Source organism: Podarcis vaucheri, assembly GCF_965113315.1.
Source record: "Podarcis vaucheri genome assembly, chromosome: 11".
NCBI lineage: Eukaryota > Metazoa > Chordata > Lepidosauria > Squamata > Lacertidae > Podarcis > Podarcis vaucheri.
This window is the reverse complement of record NC_138749.1, coordinates 11,921,910-11,941,553: the sequence shown is the minus strand read 5'-3', so window position 1 is coordinate 11,941,553 and position 19,644 is coordinate 11,921,910. Positions and strand designations below refer to the sequence as shown.

The following is a 19,644-nucleotide window of genomic DNA, read 5'->3' as shown; positions in this document are numbered from 1 at the left end:
TGGAAATGAAGGTGATCTGGTGTAATCATCCTTTGCTCAATGGACATGGCACTCCCTTGATAAGAGAGCTGTTTTATTAGGCAGAACACTGCTTTACGGGCACCTTATCTATATTTCAGTTACTGCCCAGATCCTAAGTGCCTACACATTAACACTCAAGTCAGTAATTACTCTGAGATTGATATCAGGGGTGGGGCAAGGGCTCTAGCTCAATGGCACAGAATCTAAATCTCTGGCAGAAGGTCCCAGGTTCAAGTAGGGCTGGGAATCTCAGAAATGGAGAAAAGAAAGCAGGTTGCTTTAATAGTAAATATATTTAATAAGAAGCAAAGCAACAAAGGCTTCAAATATTTGGAAAATGGGAATGAGTTGAAAGAAGGATGGCCTTTACCTGGTCAGAGATGCTTTGATGGAAGCCCTGATGATGTTTTGATGGACGTGTTTATTTTTATTTTATATTCTTTATTGATTAATAAAATTGCATGTCTATACAAACATTATGTGCTATCTCTTAACAGGTAGAAAAAAGAAAATTATATAAAATAGAAAATTTATAAAGGAAAAAAAAAGAAGTAACAAAGATAAGAACCAAAGAATTTTTTTTTAAAAAGACAGTTATTTACATAGTAAAAGTACTCATCGACACAATCCTTCCCATCCTTCTCATTATACTGTTTGATATAACATTCTTTTTTACATTTTTACACAGGTTTACATTCTATAATATCATTTCTTTCTGCTTTGTATACATTCCTTTGATCTTTTTCTTTACAAAGATCACTCAATTTCTGCTAATATGGAGTTATTTGTACAATGAAGTTTTACATAATTCTTAAATATTATCTATTCTCTAGGGGTTTTTTTGTTTCGATATTCCTCTAACTGATCCCATCAGTTTTGCTAATTGTAGATATTCTAACATGAGTATCTGCTAATCTGTAATCTCTGGGAGCATTTCATTTTTCCAATTCCTTGCTATAAGGGTTCTAGCTGTTGTTATACCATACATAAACAATGATCTTATATATTTTTTTAATTTCTGATGGTAATATACCAAGTAGGAAAATCTCTGGGAGTTTTTTGAAAGTAATTTTAAATAGTTTCTTAAACTCGTTATAAATATCATTCCAGTATTTGCCAACGGCTACACAGGTCCCAGTAGTGATGTATGGAAGTGAGAGCTGGACCATAAAGAAGGCTGATCGCCGAAGAATTGATGCTTTTGAATTATGGTGCTGGAGGAGACTTTTGAGAGTCCCATGGACTGCAAGAAGATCAAACCTATCCATTCTGAAGGAAATCAGCCCTGAGTGCTCACTGGAAGGACAGATTGTGAAGCTGAGGCTCCAATACTTTAGCCACCTCATGAGAAGAGAAGACTCCCTGGAAAAGACCCTGGTGTTGGGAAAGATGGAGGGCACAAGGAGAAGGGGACGACAGAGGACGAGATGGTTGGACAGTGTTTTCGAAGCTACAAACATGAGTCTGACCAAACTGCAGGAGGCAGTGGAAGACAGGAATGCCTGGCGTGCTCTGGTCCATGGGGTCACGAAGAGTCAAACACGACCAAATGACTAAACAACAGCAACACACAGGTCCACCACATATGATAGTATGACCCGTCCTCTTTTTTACATCTCCAACAGGTTGATGTTTTCCCTTTATACATTTTAGCAAGCTTTTTGGGGGTAAGATGCCATCTATATACCATTTTCATGGTATTTTCCCTGAGATTATAGCATGCTGTGAATGTAATGTCTGTCGTTCGATGGACGTGTTTAGGCACTGTTGAGTGTTCTCTTATCAGACATTTTTTAAGGCCTGAGTCAACCGGCTACTTTCAAAAGCTGAGTTTGGGCCAAACCGGCTTTCCCCCATGGATCTGGATCCCTGAAACATGTCCAAGCTACAACAGCAATAGCAATAAAAACTCGAGAATGAATGATACAAGACTAAGTGCCTACCAACACACACTTACTTTTCCAAAGGGTCAGTCATTTTTGCCACGTTCCTGTGAAACCGTAAGGCTTGGATGTCTTGCGTCTCAAACTTTGGAGGTAGAAGTCCCTGGAGGCCAAGCATTTGACGTTCTTTTAACGTGAAAGCCATGCCCTGTAGACAGAGAGGAACAAGATAAGTCAGACGCTGTTCAGCCTGGAAAAGAGGAGACTGAGAGGAGATATGATAGACATCTTCAAATATCTCAAGGGCTGTCACACGGAGGAGAGGGAAAACTTGTTTTTGTCAGCATCGACCTTGAGCCAGTGCCATGAACTGGACTCATCCACTTCAGCCCCGACCCCGACTGGGCCAGGCGAGCTGGGTAGCACTTCCAGAGACCACCTTCTCACAGGAACAGGTCAAAGTGCTGTGTAGAGTTGTGAGCACCGGATTCACTTCCACAAGAAGACAGTTGTCGCACAGCAGAGTATAGCAGAGCATAAATGATTCGGAGAGCAGCTCTGTAGAATATCTTCTTTATTCTATATGCAACTATACAAACTATATACAGAGCTAAATGAGGTCTTTGCAAAATGAATGCTGCACTGCACTGAGTGTCTGCAGCTGCTCTTAGCAGCAACCTTATCTATACACACGATCTCTAACAGTCTCTCTCTCTCTCTCTCTCTCTGACACTGACTGACTGACTCTTTGATGTGGTGCTGGAGCAGAATAAATAGAGAGCAGAACACCGCCCCCTCCTCTCTGGAGAATCAGCAGAGAATCAGGAGATTCTTGGATATGGGAGGGGTGAAATCTCCTCAGTTTTCTCCTGCCCTGAAGGGCAGGATTCAAACCAATGGATTCAAGTTACAAGAAAGGACACTCCGACTCAACATCAGGAAGAGATGTTCTGCAATGGAACGGACTCCCTTGAAAGGTGTGGTGGACTCACCTTACTTGGAGGTTTTTAAGGAGAGGTTCAATGGCCATCTGCCAGGGATGGAGCCAATGCAACTTGTTTCTCATTTGGCAGCTGGCAGTAGAGGAACTCTCTTTGCCACCAGCACCTGCCAAGGGAGCTGAGGTGGTTTCACCCTGCGCCTTGCAGGGCCATGGCCAATGAAGCACACTCCTCCCTCTGCTTTTCAACACTGCAATGTGTTGGCTGGGGATGCATATTGCGATGTTTGGCTGGTGATAACATCGTGATGTTGAAAGGCTGATCTTGCCTAGCGCTAGTCCAGGATTCTATTTAGTCCAGGAAACCACAAGCAGGAGATGAGCGAAACAGGCCCCTCTCAATCTTGTTTCCTAGCAACCAGTATCCCCAGCCCAACTCTTAAGATTTGCTTCTATGGGTTAAACCACTGAGCCTAGGACTTGCCGATCAGAAGGTCAGCGGTTTGAATCCCCGCAACGGGGTGAGCTCCCATTGCTCGGTCCCTGCTGCTGCCAACCTAGCAGTTCAAAAGCACGTCAAAGTGCAAGTAGATAAATAGGTACCGCTCCGGCGGGAAGGTAAACGGCATTTCCGTGCGCTGCTCTGGTTTGCCAGAATCGGTTTAGTCATGCTGGCCACATGACCCGGAAGCTGTACACCGGCTCCCTCAGCCAATAAAGCGAGCTGAGCGCCGCAACCCCAGAGTCGGTCACGACTGGACCTAATGGTCAGGGGTCCCTTTACCTTTACCTTAAGAATGCTAAGGAAAATAAAAACAAGCACCCCTGTTCTAGTTACCAACACTAATCTAATTGAACAAGCCAAAACAATTATTGGCAATTCTCAGTACCATCTAATTGGGTTTTATTTTTTTTAGCAAAGCTGAATCTCAGCGAGCCTGACATCTTATTGAGCTAACAGGGCCCATAGTTTCCTCAATTTTAATCTGCCAGGGATGAGGAGGCTTGGAGAGTAATGAAGGATATTGTTTTTTGAAGGAAAGTCGGGGTCACTAATCTCAGATGGCATCTTGTTCAGTCTCTGCAGAGATTTGAAATAGTGTTCAGAGGCCCTCCTTTTTCAGAAGATTGAGCTTCAATGTGGCCTACTTAGGGCTTACCCAGATGCTCAGCAAACATCTGTTTAAGAAATAATAGATATTAAAATATTATTGTTAAAATGGGCAAGGGTTCTTTTTTGGGGGGAGGGGGCAGAAGAGAACCAGGCAGCCATTATTTAGCACTTTTATTTTTCCAGAGCCCATTCCCTCTCAGCAACCCCAGCTACGCCTTTTGACATCTATCTGTCTCGACTTCATTCTTAATCCTCTTATGACTCAGCCTCAATAAAAACTGCCGGATTGAACAATAAATCCAGCAGTGACCTCGGGGTTCATCACTCCTATCGTCTTGTCACACGGAATTGCTTCTTATTTTTCCTGTCAACAGAATCCTAACTCTTTTTTTGGTGTGGGGGGAAGAGATCAGTCTGTCAGAGCTGCGTCCTGCCCTACCTCCCCTGTGACCCTCCAAATGTCGTTGGACTCCAACTCCCATGAGCCTCAGCAAGCATAGCCAATGGTCAAGGATGATGGGAGCTGCAGTCCCAATGACATCTCGAGCAACCTTTTCAGAAGTGAGAGCCACCTTTAGATTAAACATGCATTTGGGGATCCACTTTTAAACGAACACCATATACCGTATTTTTTGCACCACAACACTCACTTTTTTCCTCCTAGAAAGTAAGGGGAAATGTCTGTGTGTGTTATGGAGGAAATGCCTACAGGTGGCATGCCTACGGATTTTCCTCCTCTAAAAACTACGTGCGTGTTATGGTCGGGTGCGTGTTATAGAGTGAAAAATACGTACTTGTACCATTGTAGTGTTGCAGCTGTGACCCATTGTAGAGCAGGCTATAGGTTGGAGACCAGCTAACTAGAGGGCCACAAGTTTTGTGCTAAGACACTTTGGAAAGGGGACAGTGGGTCAGTTGGGGCAGCCGACACCCAAACCTATTGCCGTACCCATTACTCCTCTCTTGGCTCTGGGCTGGCAATAAGGCAGCCAGGAGACATTCTTCTGAAGGTCAGATTTAGCCAAGAACCACTGAAGATAATCCTGAGAGTTTTCAAGGAAATGAGCCCCGTATTTAGCAGGCACCCAGCACCCGCCCCACTTCTTGTTACTTTCCATTCACTAGTTAGGAGCTTTGCAGTAGACCAAAAGTATGTGGAGAGTGTTGTTGAGAAAAGGCCTGCTTTAAAAGTTAGGTAAAGGTAAAGGTACCCCGGGCCATTAGGTCCAGTCGTGTCCGGCTCTGGGGTTGCGGCGCTCATCTCACTTTATTGGCCGAGGGAGCCGGCATACAGCTTCTGGGTCATGTGGCCAGCATGACTAAGCCACTTCTGGCGAACCAGAGCAGCACACAGAAACGCCGTTTACCTTCCCGCCAGAGCGGTACCTATTTATCTACTTGAACTTTGACGTGCTTTTGAACTGCTAGGTTGGCAGGAGCAGGGACCGAGCAATGGGAGCTCACCCCGTCGCGGGGATTCAAGAGGAGGATTTGTTGTGATTCTCTATGTTGTCGCCCTTCCATTCAAACTAATAAGGATATGCAAAGTTAGATGTGGTCATTCAGGCTTTGCTTCAAGTAAGGCTTCTATCTCATTTACAATACAATGTGAACCACACCGACTCAGAAGTCAATCCTATTGAATTCAATGGAGTTTACTCCCAGGTAAGTGTGGGTGAGAACTGCAGCAGCCTTAGTCTTTTCTTTTGAGGCTACGAGTCTCAGCACAACACCCCCCCCCCCCGCTCTTGCAGAGGTTTTTAGCTCTGGGTGAGATCCACAGCACAGATAGCAATTCAAGAACAGACGTGAAAGACATTCCATGCGACCGACCTTATTTGTTCTCGGGTTCAGCATCAAGACCTTCCCTTTCTCTTTTGTATGTACTCTGCGACATGTCAACACGCAGGGAGCGGAAGCTATTCTTAATCTGGAGAACATTCTGTATGGTTTGCCTGGAGAAAGAAAACATTACGTTACACATTACAAAGAGGGCAGTCTTGTTTCATGCTGGCAACACACAGAGGTACAAGAAAACCCTTTATGGATAGTTAAGCTTTTCTCATGCTGGCTAGATAACACCTATAGCCTTTCAAAACAGCAACAACTCGGTCTACAAGCAAGGGACACCATTTGGAGGAATGAAAAAGAGCTAAGAGAAGGAGGTAGAAAGGAACAGTAGTGCTTTGCTTTACCCCTGGCACTTTGTGGCTGCGTATATGAGGGTGCGTGGGACGCGGGTGGCGCTGTGGGCTAAACCACTGAGCCTAGGGCTTGCCGATCAGAAGGTCAGCGGTTCGAATCCCCACGATGGGGTGAGCTCCCGTTGCTCGGTCCCTGCTCCTACCAACCTAGCAGTTCGAAAGCACGTCAAAGTGCAAGTAGATAAATAGGTACCGCTCCGGCAGGAAGGTAAACGGCATTTCCATGCACTGCTCTGGTTTGCCAGAAGCGGCTTAGTCATGCTGGCCACATGACCCAGAAGCTGTATGCCGGCTCCCTCGGCCAATAAAGCGAGATGAGCGCCGCAACCCCAGAGTCGGCCACGACTGGACCTAATGGTCTGGGGTCCCTTTACCTTTACTATATGAGGGTGCAGCACGACTACAGGAAAAAAACAGGTATAGGTAAAGGGCCCTGGACAGTTAAGTCCAGTCAAACACAACTATGGGGTGTGGCGCTCATCTCACTTTTCAGGCCAAGGGAGCTGGTGTTTATCCACAGACAGTTTTCCATGTCGTGTGGCCAGAATGACTAAACTGCATCTGGCACAGTGGGACACCGTGATGGAAACCAGAGTGCACAGAAACGCTGTTTACCTTCCCGCTACAATGGTACCTACTTATCTACTCACACTGGCATGCTTTTGAACTGCTAGGCAGGCAGGAGCTGGGACAGAGCAACAGGAGCTCACTCCGCCACGGGGATTCAAACCGCCGACCTTCCGATCGGCAAGCCCAAGAGGCTCGGTGGTTTAGACCACAGCGCTACCCGTGTCCATCGTGTGCCATCGCTCACCGAGTTGCAGAAATCGCAAACCTAATTCTCATAACTGATTTGTAAAAATGTTACATGGAAAAAATAGGAGAGACATTACACATACCTCTGTAAAACAAGAAAATCTTTAATAAAAATAAATAAATAACTGCGGGGGGGGGGGAAACAATGGGTAGATCACTGCCCGTTTTTTTAATACTGTGAGTAGATCACAGTCTATTGGGAGTGGGACGTCCCTGCTGTAGCTAAACCAAAGTACCTGTAACTGAAACAATCCCATTTCAAGGAAGGGGTACGTAGGGTACATTCTACCATTCTTCCTCTGTTGCTTCCTTGGGTATATTTTAAGATTGCTAGCCATTTGCAGTAGGGACTTTAGTAAAGCATCATATACATGGCACAATAAATAGAATCTTACGAGTTGGAAGGGACCCTAAGTATCATCTCGCCCAACCGCCTGCAATGCACGACTCTGCAGCTGCCCCAGACGGGGATGGAACCTGCAACCTTGGCGTTATCAGCACCACGCTCTAACCAACTGAGCTATCCAGGCACTATAACAACAGCAGCATTTGTTTAAGTATTTGTTTTGCAAGCTTGGGCGCAACCTGCATTTCATGATTTGAAGCAGGGGCCATGCCTATAAATGCTGAATTTTTCAACAGGGGGAAAGGGGGGGGGCTTTCTTTGATATGCCATAGCAGGGATGGCGAAGCGGTGTTTCATTGGTCTCATTTGTGCCCCGGAATAATTTTATCTGGTTTCCTTAGGTCATTTTATAGAATATTAAATGTGGCGGGGGAAGGAGCGAGATGCCAACATATTTTAAACACCAATGAAATGAAATTCTGGTGGAGGCCTCTTTTGAATAGCATACTGTTCCATGTCTCAAGTTATTGATTAATTAGCAGGGAAGCAGTCAAAGTTCTAGGCACAACAATATGTTAATCAATTATAAACTAGTGAGTTGGGGAAGTGGTTATAAAGGTTTGATGAGGCCCTAAGCTACTGGAGGTAATGGGGCCCTTTATATGTCCAGCTGTCATAGAAAACGGGAGATATGTAGCCGTTCCAGCAATATATCTCTATTTCCTCGCACCCAGAAATGCAAGAAGGGCTTTAACTCTTGCTAGAAGCTCAGCCATGCCCTCATCAGAACTGGAAGGCTCCTGTGGAAAAGTCCTGTATACACAGAGACTTTGCACCTGCCCGTTAGGGGAAATAGGAAGCCCCGTACATATATTTTTTAGACGTCCTTTTTATGCTGAGATTCATAGAGACACCATTGACCCTTTGCTGAAGAGGCTCGCCAATCTTTCGGAAAAGTCTAAACTTAATTCTCTCCCCTTGGACAAAGATCACAAGATGACCTGGCTGGTAGCCAGATTCTGCGCCCAGATTTGTAGGCACAGATCATCCTCTAGAATAAAATAGCTTATTAGGGAAAAGCTGAAGTCGTCCTTTGGGGTGCCTCAGGGTCAATTTTTATGGTAGCCCAAATCTCAGTTGTACGGGTGTATGCATATATCTCAATTTTAATACATGAGCTATTGCTGCAATCTGCTCTAATTGTATATTGTATCTTTATGAAAGCTGTTTTTATTGTGTTATGCGAGCTGGTCTTTGACCGTAATAATTTATCTCTCTATATTAAGTACGGCTTTGAAATCAAGATTCAGGTCGCTATTATACAAGGGGAGGTTACTGCCATAAATTGCTCTTTAAAAAAAAAAAAATCCATTGCCAGGAATGTAAAAACCTCCAAATGTCCTTTAGAAAGTTCCAACAGCAACGTGGGAACCGATTGTGCCTTTTTATTTTTAGTCTGCCTTGAGTTCCACCTCTCTTAGCTGCCCGCTTTAAGATGCAGGTATTATGGGATAGAGAAGTGACTTTGTTTTATAAATCACAAATTTGGTGCACATCTGCAAACCTTTGCTGCGTGGGCCCTTTAAAAACAAATCAAAGTAAAAAAGAATATGAATAAGAAGTTTTCTTTTGAATCACGCTAGTTCAGAGGGACCTGTGGCCAAATTTATTCATTTACAGCCTGGCAACAGAAGCAACGGAAACTTCGTTGCTAACAGAAACACAAGCTGCTTTCTGAAGAGCGCTTAGGTGACTGGGGACAAAACCCAGCTGGCCTACTGGAATTAATCGGTCGAGAAAGATCTATAGCAGAAATCTGTATCAAATCCAATTTATTGAAGAGATGTCATTAGTACACAGACAATTCAAACAGGAGAACTTGAGCTAGGTTGAAGGTTTTTAGAACCCGTCAACCAACAAAAAGATTTTGGAGCTTATTTGCCACTCGGCTTTTAATGGAACTACCGTATTTTTTGCACCATAACACTCACTTTTTTCCTCCTAGAAAGTAAGGGGAAATGTCTGTGCGTGTTATGGAGCGAATGCCTATGGGTGGCGGGGGGAACTGCTGCAGTCGTGAGCAGAGGATCCATGGTTCCCCTTCCTTCCTTCCTCCGTGGCTCGCTTTGAAACAGCAAAGCGGGAGAAGAGCCGCTGAGTGGGGAGGAGAGAGGGACAGAGAGCCTGCTTCTTTAAAGGAGCAAAGCGGGAGAGGAGAGGAACCGTTTACACGGGTCACCCCAAATTCACCAGCAGATCACATAGCATGTCCACGGCTACAGCTTGCACCAAAAAAATCACGCAGCCACTGTTTCATGGGGCCGCAGTGGTGCAAAAACGTGGTTACAAAGCATGGATCCACATGGATCCTCAGGATTTTTGCACTGGGCTACCCCAAACTCACCGTCAGATCACATGTCTGTGGCCACAGCATGAACCACAAAAATCATACATCCACTGTTTCATTTAGAATATTTTTTTTCTTGTTTTCCTCCTCTAAAAACTACATGCGTGTTATGGTCGGGTGCGTGTTATAGAGCAAAAAATATGGTAATTAACTAATGCTTTGAAGTTTTGCACTGCAATGCCTCAGTGAAGAAGCTGTGAATCAGCCGGAGTTCTCCAATAAACCCCCCTGAAAGGTGATTTCCCTGGACACTGTCTGAAAGGCAACTCTAGACAGATTCGTCAATTGCTACGGGGGTTGCACCTCAAATAATGCTGGTCCTTAGATCCCAATCTGACAGCAATTACCTCTACGTTCTGCTTTGCATTATTGACAGGCATCCATTAGAGGAGGCTAATGATATATTTTTAGCCATGATATAAAGCCAACAGAAGGTACTCCTCCCAACAAATTAATTTACCTGTCTCCAGTTAATGAGCAACCTGTGGAACAGGATTGCTCTCCCGTTGCAGGGGGAGGAACAAATGAAATATGATACAAGTGTCATCTGGCCCCGGTACAATCTAATTAGCCATTACTTATTCTCTCCCGAACTCTGTCCTTGAACTCATAATTTAAAATAAATGCCGATTAAACCATAATGAATTCGGACTTTCTACTTGTCCTTCAAATTAATTTCTTAATTTAGTTTTTCAACACAAGGAGAACACACACATTAGGTTTGTTTGCTTTTTAAAATTTCTTTTTGCCAAGGGTAAGAATAGTTGCCCCGGTGCTTTAAACCATGGGGGCAAGCAGGAGTTGGGGGAATGAGGTAGCGTGGGGGAAATGGGGCAGGGCACTTGCCAAGCCCCTGCTCACCTAGGGGCTACTGCTAATCGCCCCAGGTGAGCGTGTGAATATGAGCGTGCAAGGCTGAGTCAAGTGTGCCACATACCAGCTTGGCAAAACAAGGACGTCTTGCAGTGGTTTCAGGCTTAGGGCTCACCCACAAAGCCCAAGAGATTTTCCCCCCACTTGTCCTGTGCTGTCTACGCATGAGTCCAAGTAGTTTTTCATTTGTCACACAGTTTTCTCTTAGAAAACCCGCAATTTACTGCTGAAGCGGAACAAGCTGCTATCCGCAGAAAAACCAATTAATGTTTTGACCAATTAATGTGTGGATTTCATGCTCTTTATTCAGCTCATAGTAGTGAGGAATGGAAGTTCCACGAAATGTCTGCTTTATATACAGTGGTACCTCAGGTTAAGTACTTAATTCGTTCCGGAGGTCCGTTCTTAACCTGAAACTGTTCTTAACCTGAAGCATTACTTTAGCTAATGGGGGCCTCCTGCTGCCGCTGCACCACTGGAGCACGATTTCTGTTCTCATCCTGAAGCAAAGTTCTTAACCTGAAGCACTATTTCTGAGTTAGCAGAGTCTGTAACCTGAAGCGTATGTAACCTGAAGCGTATGTAACCCGAGGTACCACTGTACATTATTTACACAATGGGCCCCAGGTGATTGGCTAATTCAGGATTCTCCTGTAGGCCAATCAGGTTGGATTGGGTAGCTCCTGCGGACCAATCAGACTGCTGCATTCTGAATCCTATTGTTCTAGGACCAATCAGACTGCTGCATTTTGGATCCTATTCAACTCAGTACATAACATGTTTATTCTGATTCAGCGGTGAACAGCGGGCTTTCCCGGTGGGGGGGGGAGCAGCGGGACAAGCAGAAGTGGGGGCGACCACTTAATGTGGTCACTTACTCCACACAAAGCACTGGCCCAGCTTTCCTGGGGGAGGAATCCTCAGCAAACAGGTAAGTAGGAGGTAAGTTGAAAAGCCACAACAGTTCAGACGAGGAGGAAATCAGAAAGATGTGGACTTGGCAAGCCACGGATGCAGGGGGAAGCGATGATTTGAAAAGGGATACAGCTGCGATTGAATCCCCTTCAACGTTTTTATTTTTGGGGGGTGGGGTGTAAGTGCAATTGTGGCAACCCCAGGATGCAGAAGGGAGCCATGGTGCTGGGACAGGGGGAATCATAGAGTTGAGAAAGACCCCACGAGTCCATCTAGTCCAACCCCCTGCAATGCAGCAATATCAGCTAAAGCATCCATGACAGATGGCCACTGAACCTCTGCTGAAAAACCTCCAACGAAGGGGAGTCTACCACATAGCTGTCAACTTACAGATTTGAAAATAAGGGAGCAGCAGCCTCGAAAATCAGCAGCCAAAATAAGGGATTTTCCGGGCACAGGTATGTTCAACTTCTGAGCCCCTCCGAGCCAAAGGCAGAAAGCCCAGCCAGCAGCCAAACGAAGCCTCATCAATAAGGACAGCAGCAGGACATGGCACTGGGATAAGGGACTGTCCCACCAAATAAGGAACGCTTGACAGCTATGGTCTACCACCTCCTGAGACCGTTCCACTGTCAAACAGCTCTTGCTGTCAGAAAGTTGTTCCTGTTGTTTAGCCCTGTTGTTCAGTCCAAATCTCCTTTCTTGTAACTTGAAGCCATTGGTTCAAATCCTACCCTCCAGAGCAGGAGTAAACAAGCTTGCTCCATCTTCCATAGGACAGCCCTTGAGATATTTGAAGATGGCTATCATATCATATCATATGCAGCAGCTAGACTGGTGACTGGGGGCGGCCGCTGAGACCGCTGATCCTGAAAGATCTTCATTGGCTCCCAGTGCATTTCAGAGTAAAATTCAAAGTGTTGGTGCTGACCTTGAAAGCCCTAAACGGCCTCGGCCCAGTATACCTGAAGGAGCGTCTCCACCCCCATCGTTCTGCCCGGATACTGAGGTCCAGTTCTGAGGGCCTTCTGGTGGTTCCCTCGCTGCGAGAAGTGAGGTTACAGGGAACCAGGCAGAGGGCCTTCTCGGTGGTGGCACCCGCCCTGTGGAACTGGTGACAGACATGATTCTCCCCCTTCCCATTTTATCTTCACAACAATCCTGTGAGGTAGGGTAGCTCAGAGACATTGGCTGGCCCAAGGTCGCCCAGTAATCTTGATGGCTGACTGGGGACCTGCCCCCTGGGATGCTAGTTCTACCCAGAGTAAACCCATAGGTCACAAAGTAGGTGCATTAATTTCAACGGGATTACTCTGAGCAGGGCTTGGTTGAATACAACCCCAGGTTCGCTAAGTCAGAGGTCGGCTTCCTACAGCTCCCTGCCTGATTTTATGTGGAAAAGTTCTCACACCCATTTTTTTCCTGGACAGATGTGATTTCCGTTCAATCAGACCAGAGGCACCAATGGCTTTCCCCTTCCTAATTGCATTACGCGTCTCGTTTTCACACAGATAATAATTTTTCGTATCTAGAAAGACGGCATTTCTCTGAGTCACGGATGATTGCTGGTTTCTGAGGGGAAACCTCTTATCAGAAGGGCAGCCAGCCAGTTCAAACTAATCGTTAGCACTGTACAAAGGCGCTTATCTAGGGAGCAAATGTTTCCCATCAGTGGGACCCAGTGTACACTGATGTTGAGTTTCAGTCTGTTTTTGGTTTATTGTTAGTTTGAGCTTTTCCAAATTATTGTTGTTAATTCTTGTTCTCTTCTTATTTTATCTGCAAGCCGCCTTGAGTCCCTGTCAGGGGGGAAGGGAAGGCATAGCTAAATATATTCTATTTTTGCAATAATATTTCTTATTGATAAAATCATTGTTTTATATTTCCTGTAAACCATTTACAGGTTTATTTTTATTTATTTTTTACAATCTAGCAGTGTATAAATTCCATAAAATAAATAAATATTAGAGACAGCTGATGCATTTACATTATTCGTCCCCAGCCAGCCCCTAACACTCAGGGGGACTTATTATTAACATTTTTTTCAAAAAAGAAAATGAAGGCGGGGGCACGAGAGAGTATGTTACACTGCAGTAGCCGTATCATCTTGGAATGTACATTTCTGATGATCAATCGATCGTCAAATGACTTATATCTGTGGAATACACTTTATTTACACTGCAATATTGCAAACAGTTTGCCCAACAATTTATAATAACAACTCAACAATGTGGAAGGTACTGTGTCATTAAATCTCCAAAGGAGGGTTTGGATAACAGCCCGGATTGGAAGGATTAACGGCTTGGGAGTTGCTGCATCATGAAACTTCAGATAACAGACTTGGACAACAGCCCAGACTGGAATGGAGTCAAGGGAAGCTGCGCTGGCAAATAGACAGTCGGAAAAATATACAGACACAGATAAAGCTGTATTCGACGGACGAAAGGATATATGATTTCTGACATGATTGAGAATCGTAGAGACAGAGAACTTTAAAGCGTTAAAATCGGGATGTGGAAAATATGAAAACAACAAGGAGAGGGAGGACTGAAATTTGGAGATATGCTTCAGAGGTCCAGACTATGGGGAGGCCCAAAAAATTAATAATTACAATTTGGATTCTAATTTGGTCTTTTTTATTGTAGTTTTTTTGTTTTAATTGGTTTATGATTGGATATGTTGATTGGATGTTTTTTATTGAAAAATTAATAAAAATGATATATTTTTTTTTAAAAAAGGAATGTACATTTCTTCTGAATTTTAAAAAAGTTATTCAAAAGCAGTCAAAGCAATGTTTACACGAAGCATGGGGGAAAGTGGACGGCTCAAGGATGTAAATTTTATTTATCTGAGCTTGGCTAGTTCCTACACACATTGACACATGCCCTCCATCAAGACAAGCGAGAGGCAAATTCCAGCCAGGCAAAAACTCTCCAGGAGGGTGCAAAGTCAGACCACCGAAAAGCATGGGCTGGGAAGCAGGTATGCAGTGGGGAGAGAAGTTCGAGCGCTGGGCTAGGAACTGGGAGACTGGGGTCCACACTGAGCCATGAAGTTCACTGGGTGAACTTGGGGTGGTCCCCGACTCTCAGCCTACCCTACCTCACAGAGTTGCTGTTAGGAGGATAAAATGGGGAGAAGAATGCACACCATCTAAACATAGAAATAGAATAGGCAGAGAGGTCTATGTCGAGAGATCCTGCTCATGGATAAAGCAGAGGTGTCTGTTTTTATTTTCACTGGAAAGGGGGCATGCGGGTGAAGAGAACTAAGCCTTCCCTAGACTTCTTCTCCTCCCTTAACCCAACTAACTTCCAGAACTACTAGGGGGAAAGTGCTTCAGGTAATGAGGCACCATTTGGAAGGAGAGGGGAAAGGGCTTCACTAAGATGGTGAAGGTAAAGGGTAAAGGGACCCCTGACCATTAGGTCTAGTCGTGACCGACTCTGGGGTTGCGGCGCTCATCTCGCTTTACTGGCCGAGGGAGCTTCTGGGTCATGTGGCCAGCATGACTAAGCCGCTTCTGGCAAACCAGAGCAGCGCACGGAAACGCCATTTACGTTCCCGCCAGAGCAGTACCTATTTATCTACTTGCACTTTGACATGCTTTCAAACTGCTAGGTTGGCAGGAGCAGGGACCGAGCAACGGGAGCTCACCCCGTCGTGGGGATTCGAACCGCCGACCTTCTGATTGGCAAGTCCTAGGCTCTGTGGTTTAACCCACAGCGCCACTCGCGTCCCTTACACTAAGATGGTAAGTCTATGTTATTGGCCAAACCACTTCAGGCTCTGTGTGGAGCCTCACAAAACAGAACACTCCTCCATGCAAATCCTTCCTTGCATATAGAAACCTAGCATGTCAGGAGAAGGGGAACCCATTTCCTTGAGCATACTGAACTCCCTGCATTCTGAAAACTAGGAGATATGGGAACCTTTCTCCCTGACATGCTAGCTTTCACATGGGCCTCCAATCTGCAGTACAAAGTAATAAAGAGCAGAGACCTTGCACAGGATTAGACCTCATCCAAAGGCATGAGGACCATTAAAAAAGAAGGACTTTATGCTCCTTGGAATGAGCAAGATGAATCACAGTACTAAGTGTCTGCTCTTTTTGTGGAAATAGCCAGACCTTTTTATAAGCTTGAGACAGAACAGCTCATGCTAGATTGGCTCACCACTTTAGCAGAGATAAAACAGGCTATAATTCATTAAGCTGGGCAAGTTCCAGGTACAAATTGATCGATGCATTATGCCTCTGCTTCAAACAAATAGAGACACTGCCTCTGCATATTAGATTTCAGAATCAGTTAATTCTTCACATTTTTGTCCTGCAGCAAAAAAGTGAAGACATTTATGTTAGATGTTACAGACATATTAATGCAATTATCTTGCTCAAAATGATGACTACATCAAAAATATATAATATACCGGAGTGCAGTGAGCAACCACATATTTTCAGGTGGTCCTAAATAATCTACTTCGGACTTATTGACTTTATAGACAGAGCAACAAAATTGGAAACACGTTAATGCCCGTTTTTAATAGTTTGTTTCTAGACCAGTAGTTAAAGGTAAAGGTAAAGGTACCCCTGCCCGTACGGTGCCCGACTCTAGGGTTGCACGCTCATCTCACTCAAGAGGCCGGGAGCCGGCGCCATCCGAAGACACTTCCGGGTCACATGGCCAGCGTGACGAAGCTGCTCTGGCGAGCCAGCACCAGCGCAGCACACGGAAACGCCGTTTACCTTCCCGCTATAAAGCGGGTACCTATTTATCTACTTGCACTTAGGGGTGCTTTCGAACTGCTAGGTGGGCAGGAGCTGGGACCGAACAACGGGAGCTCACCCTGCCGCAGGGATTCGAACCGCCGACCTTACGATCAGCAAGTCCTAGGCACTGAGGTTTTACCCACAGCGCCACCCGCGTCCCTCAGACCTGTAGTTAAAGCCTCCTAATAGTGTAAATAGTAAAAGTAGGCATACAGTATTTAATTCCTTTGCCTGTGTATGAAACGGAGACACAGAAAAGAAACTTCAAAGTGGCACTTCTGTGGCAAGCAAAACACATCTACAGCCAGCTTGTTCAAACTAGAAGCGAGTTTTAGTTTGCTCCTTTCAGGGATGAAGGAGTATGTAAGTATGTGATGCAACTGTCTAAGAAGGGACTCTCTAACATTGTCTCTCTACTTTATTTCCTGTTAATGGTAGATCTTAGGATTTCATAATGCTAAAAAAAGAGAACCTACCTCATTCCACGACAAGCCACACAACAGGGGAACTTAAAGACCACATATCAAACAGAGTTTGTCCTTGCATTTTTGTGTGCTTTGTTTTACAAACTGTGGACATGGAACCATTTTCCAGCTGTGTGGAACTCTGCTTTTGTCGTGATACACAAGCCCCTAAAAACTTATCGATTCACTGCTGCTTTCTTGTGATTAAGGCTCTTAACAGGCCTGCTGCAGTTCAGCTATTGATTTTGACCCTGAAAGTCGGGTTATGCACATTTAAAATAAATAAACAATAACCTGCAAAGGAAAGTGGAAGACCAGTGTGTGAAGTGGGTGGGGTTTTCAACCTCTCCCGTCATACCCCTGCTGTGAAGAAGCTGCTTAATTTGGCCTGCAAAAGAACCTTTGCATTTTATAACACAGGACAGAAAAGGATGAGGACAGACAACACACAACTAAGTTCTCATGGCTATTCTTTCCCCATTGTGCTAATTTCCAGGAACTTAGGAAAGAAACTGAAGAGAAGGCACTTGTCACTGTGGGTATGTTTGTTACACCCCTCCACCACATAAAATGCAGTAAGATTGACAGGTCCAAGCCCAATACTACAATAGAGAATTTTCCTTGCAGCAATATCTCACAGGACATTTACAGTGCTCTGGAATACATAAGCAGGTGGCAGAAGCCAAAGTACTCTGCATGCAAAGATGGGCACATGGCAGGTGGCTCTAGGAAGTGAGCCACTGAGCATATTACAAGGAACAGATTGAACACTATAGAAAATACCACAGCCACCAGCCCATCTGCTATGGAGAGACACTCCTGTCTTCTGTGTATGTCCCTAAGGAAATGGTTTCATACAACAGAAAGCAAAACTCACTCTGGCTGTGCTGACAGCACAAGTAGTCTTTATTTGCAGCAATTAAAGGTGGAATGGACAATAATATTCCAGTGAACCACAAGCAAAGAAAGGATCAGGAAAAAAGAGTCAAGAATTAGCCATCAATTAGTTGTTGCTATTTCTGCAGTTTATGTGATAAACGTACGAGGAACATTTCGTTATTTCTATTCTGGTCTCCTTTCTATGGCCCATTAGAATGGAATTTTTCTTTCTCTCTTCGCTGCTGCAAGCTCTAAGTGACGTTTTGGCTCTACATATGTCAAAGTCACTGCAAAAGAAATCTGCGATCAAACCCAGAGTGAAAATGTTTGCTTCCGAGTCTGAAATCTTCACTTCCTGACTTTTACGGTTGAGAAGAGAGAGGTTCACTTCAGGCCAAGAGCTGACACACAAAATGGCTTTGCTCTAAGGGCTGGACGTGCAGCAATAAAGATGACTAGTTTTAAAGCTCAACTACCATCAGATTTTAGCTTGAAGGTTTAGCTACCCTTCAGGATAAGTTTCCTTCCCCTCACAGCCCTGCCTCTTTATTGACAGGTCTTCACTAAAGTGAAGGTTTTTTGCAAATATGCTCTCACTTGCTTTTATAACAAACACACACTTCATTTCAGACTTGTTTCCTTCAAAATAAAACCATGGACACTGTCCCAAGCAGATTGCGCTGTCCCAAAGAACCTTGCCAGATACCAGTAAGCAGCTTGCAGGAATGCAAATGGTTTCCACTGTTGGAAGTAATGATTTGCAAACAGAGGACTGCGAAAAATAAATCGGATATGGATCTGAGCAGGAGGGGGACTCGTCCTGCCCAAGCGAAAAATCTGTTTGATCTAATTTCTAAAGACAAATTATTTTGAGGAGATCACCACCCCGCAGCATGGATGCTTAACTGTCTACCTAAAGACACACAATCCTATCAGCATCCTAAATCACTCAACAGAGGGCCTGCGGAGAAGCACTATTTGCCAAGCAAGTTTCAAAATGCCATTTGAAACAGGGTGACCCACCCAGCGGCCACTGCTATGATGAATTATTATTATTATTCTTAATTATTATATTATAATATAATAATGTTTAATAATAGTAACTGCAGCTTGAGCTGCAGTTTAATTATGAATTTGCCCATAGCAAACGCACACACATACATGAAAAGTATATGTATATATGTAAAGAGTCTAAAAGACAGGTCCCGGGAGGGAAAGGGACTGAACTGAAAAGCATCCAGGAAGAAAATAAAATGAATATAACTACAAAGGGCAACCATAAGAAACGCAGGTTGTAGATTTTAATAAAAGTGAGAAATAGTTTACCAGGCAAGTGGCTGCCGACACCTTCTGCTCTTCGTCGCAGCGCTATGTGGTGCTATTCCACCATCTAAGCCCTCTGCCAAGCCCACGATCCTCCTGCAGGCCCCGGGAGTGAATGAAGCACGCAAGCAGGAGTCAGGGAGCCACACCCTGGGGGCGGGTCTTCCCTCGCTGAGCGACATCGCAGCCCGGCCAATGAAAGGCGCAGGCGAGTAGACAGCCGGGAGCGGCCGCCAGCCAATGGTGCTTCCGCCGCTCGGTCCCGCCGCTCTCGCCGTGGAACCACAGAAGGCGGAAGCAAGGGGATGGGGGGGGGGCTTATTTGAATTATGCTGATAAGCTGGCCGGAGCAGCCAATCAGAGCGCTCTCGTAAGGATAAAGCATCTTCAGAAGGACCACCGCGCCGGGATGCAGAGGAAAACATCTGGCTGGGGAGATGATGGCGGACTTGGGAGGCAATGAAAGCAACGGGAGGTTGGTGGGTGCGGCTTGGCCAGCCGGCGCTGATTTAAAGGGAAAGTCTATGGGAGAGTTCGCACGAGCATTTGGCGGTCACCTGAAACTCCTCCACCTGTTGCTGGCCATCAGTAGCCAAGCAAATACATATTTTGTTGACAGGGCTTTTTTCAGCAGGGACTCACCAGAACTCAGTTCCGGCACCTCTCAGGTGGACATCATTGCCATTATAAG

General features: G+C 45.0%; 1 protein-coding gene across 1 annotated transcript in view; it reads right to left on the bottom strand.

Annotated features, from left to right (window-relative positions):
* The window catches only part of ME2 (malic enzyme 2), a 46,942-nt gene extending 27,827 nt beyond the window's left edge, over positions 1-19,115 (bottom strand). Inside the window, exons 1-3 of the mRNA XM_082242001.1 lie at positions 18,957-19,115; positions 5,792-5,913; positions 1,979-2,112 (exon numbers count right to left, since the gene is read on the bottom strand). Of these exons, the coding sequence (XP_082098127.1) occupies positions 1,979-2,112; positions 5,792-5,899 (242 nt within the window). The 5' untranslated portion in view covers positions 5,900-5,913; positions 18,957-19,115. The remainder of the gene's footprint in view (positions 1-1,978; positions 2,113-5,791; positions 5,914-18,956) is intronic.
* Between the last annotated feature and the right edge of the window lie 529 nt (positions 19,116-19,644).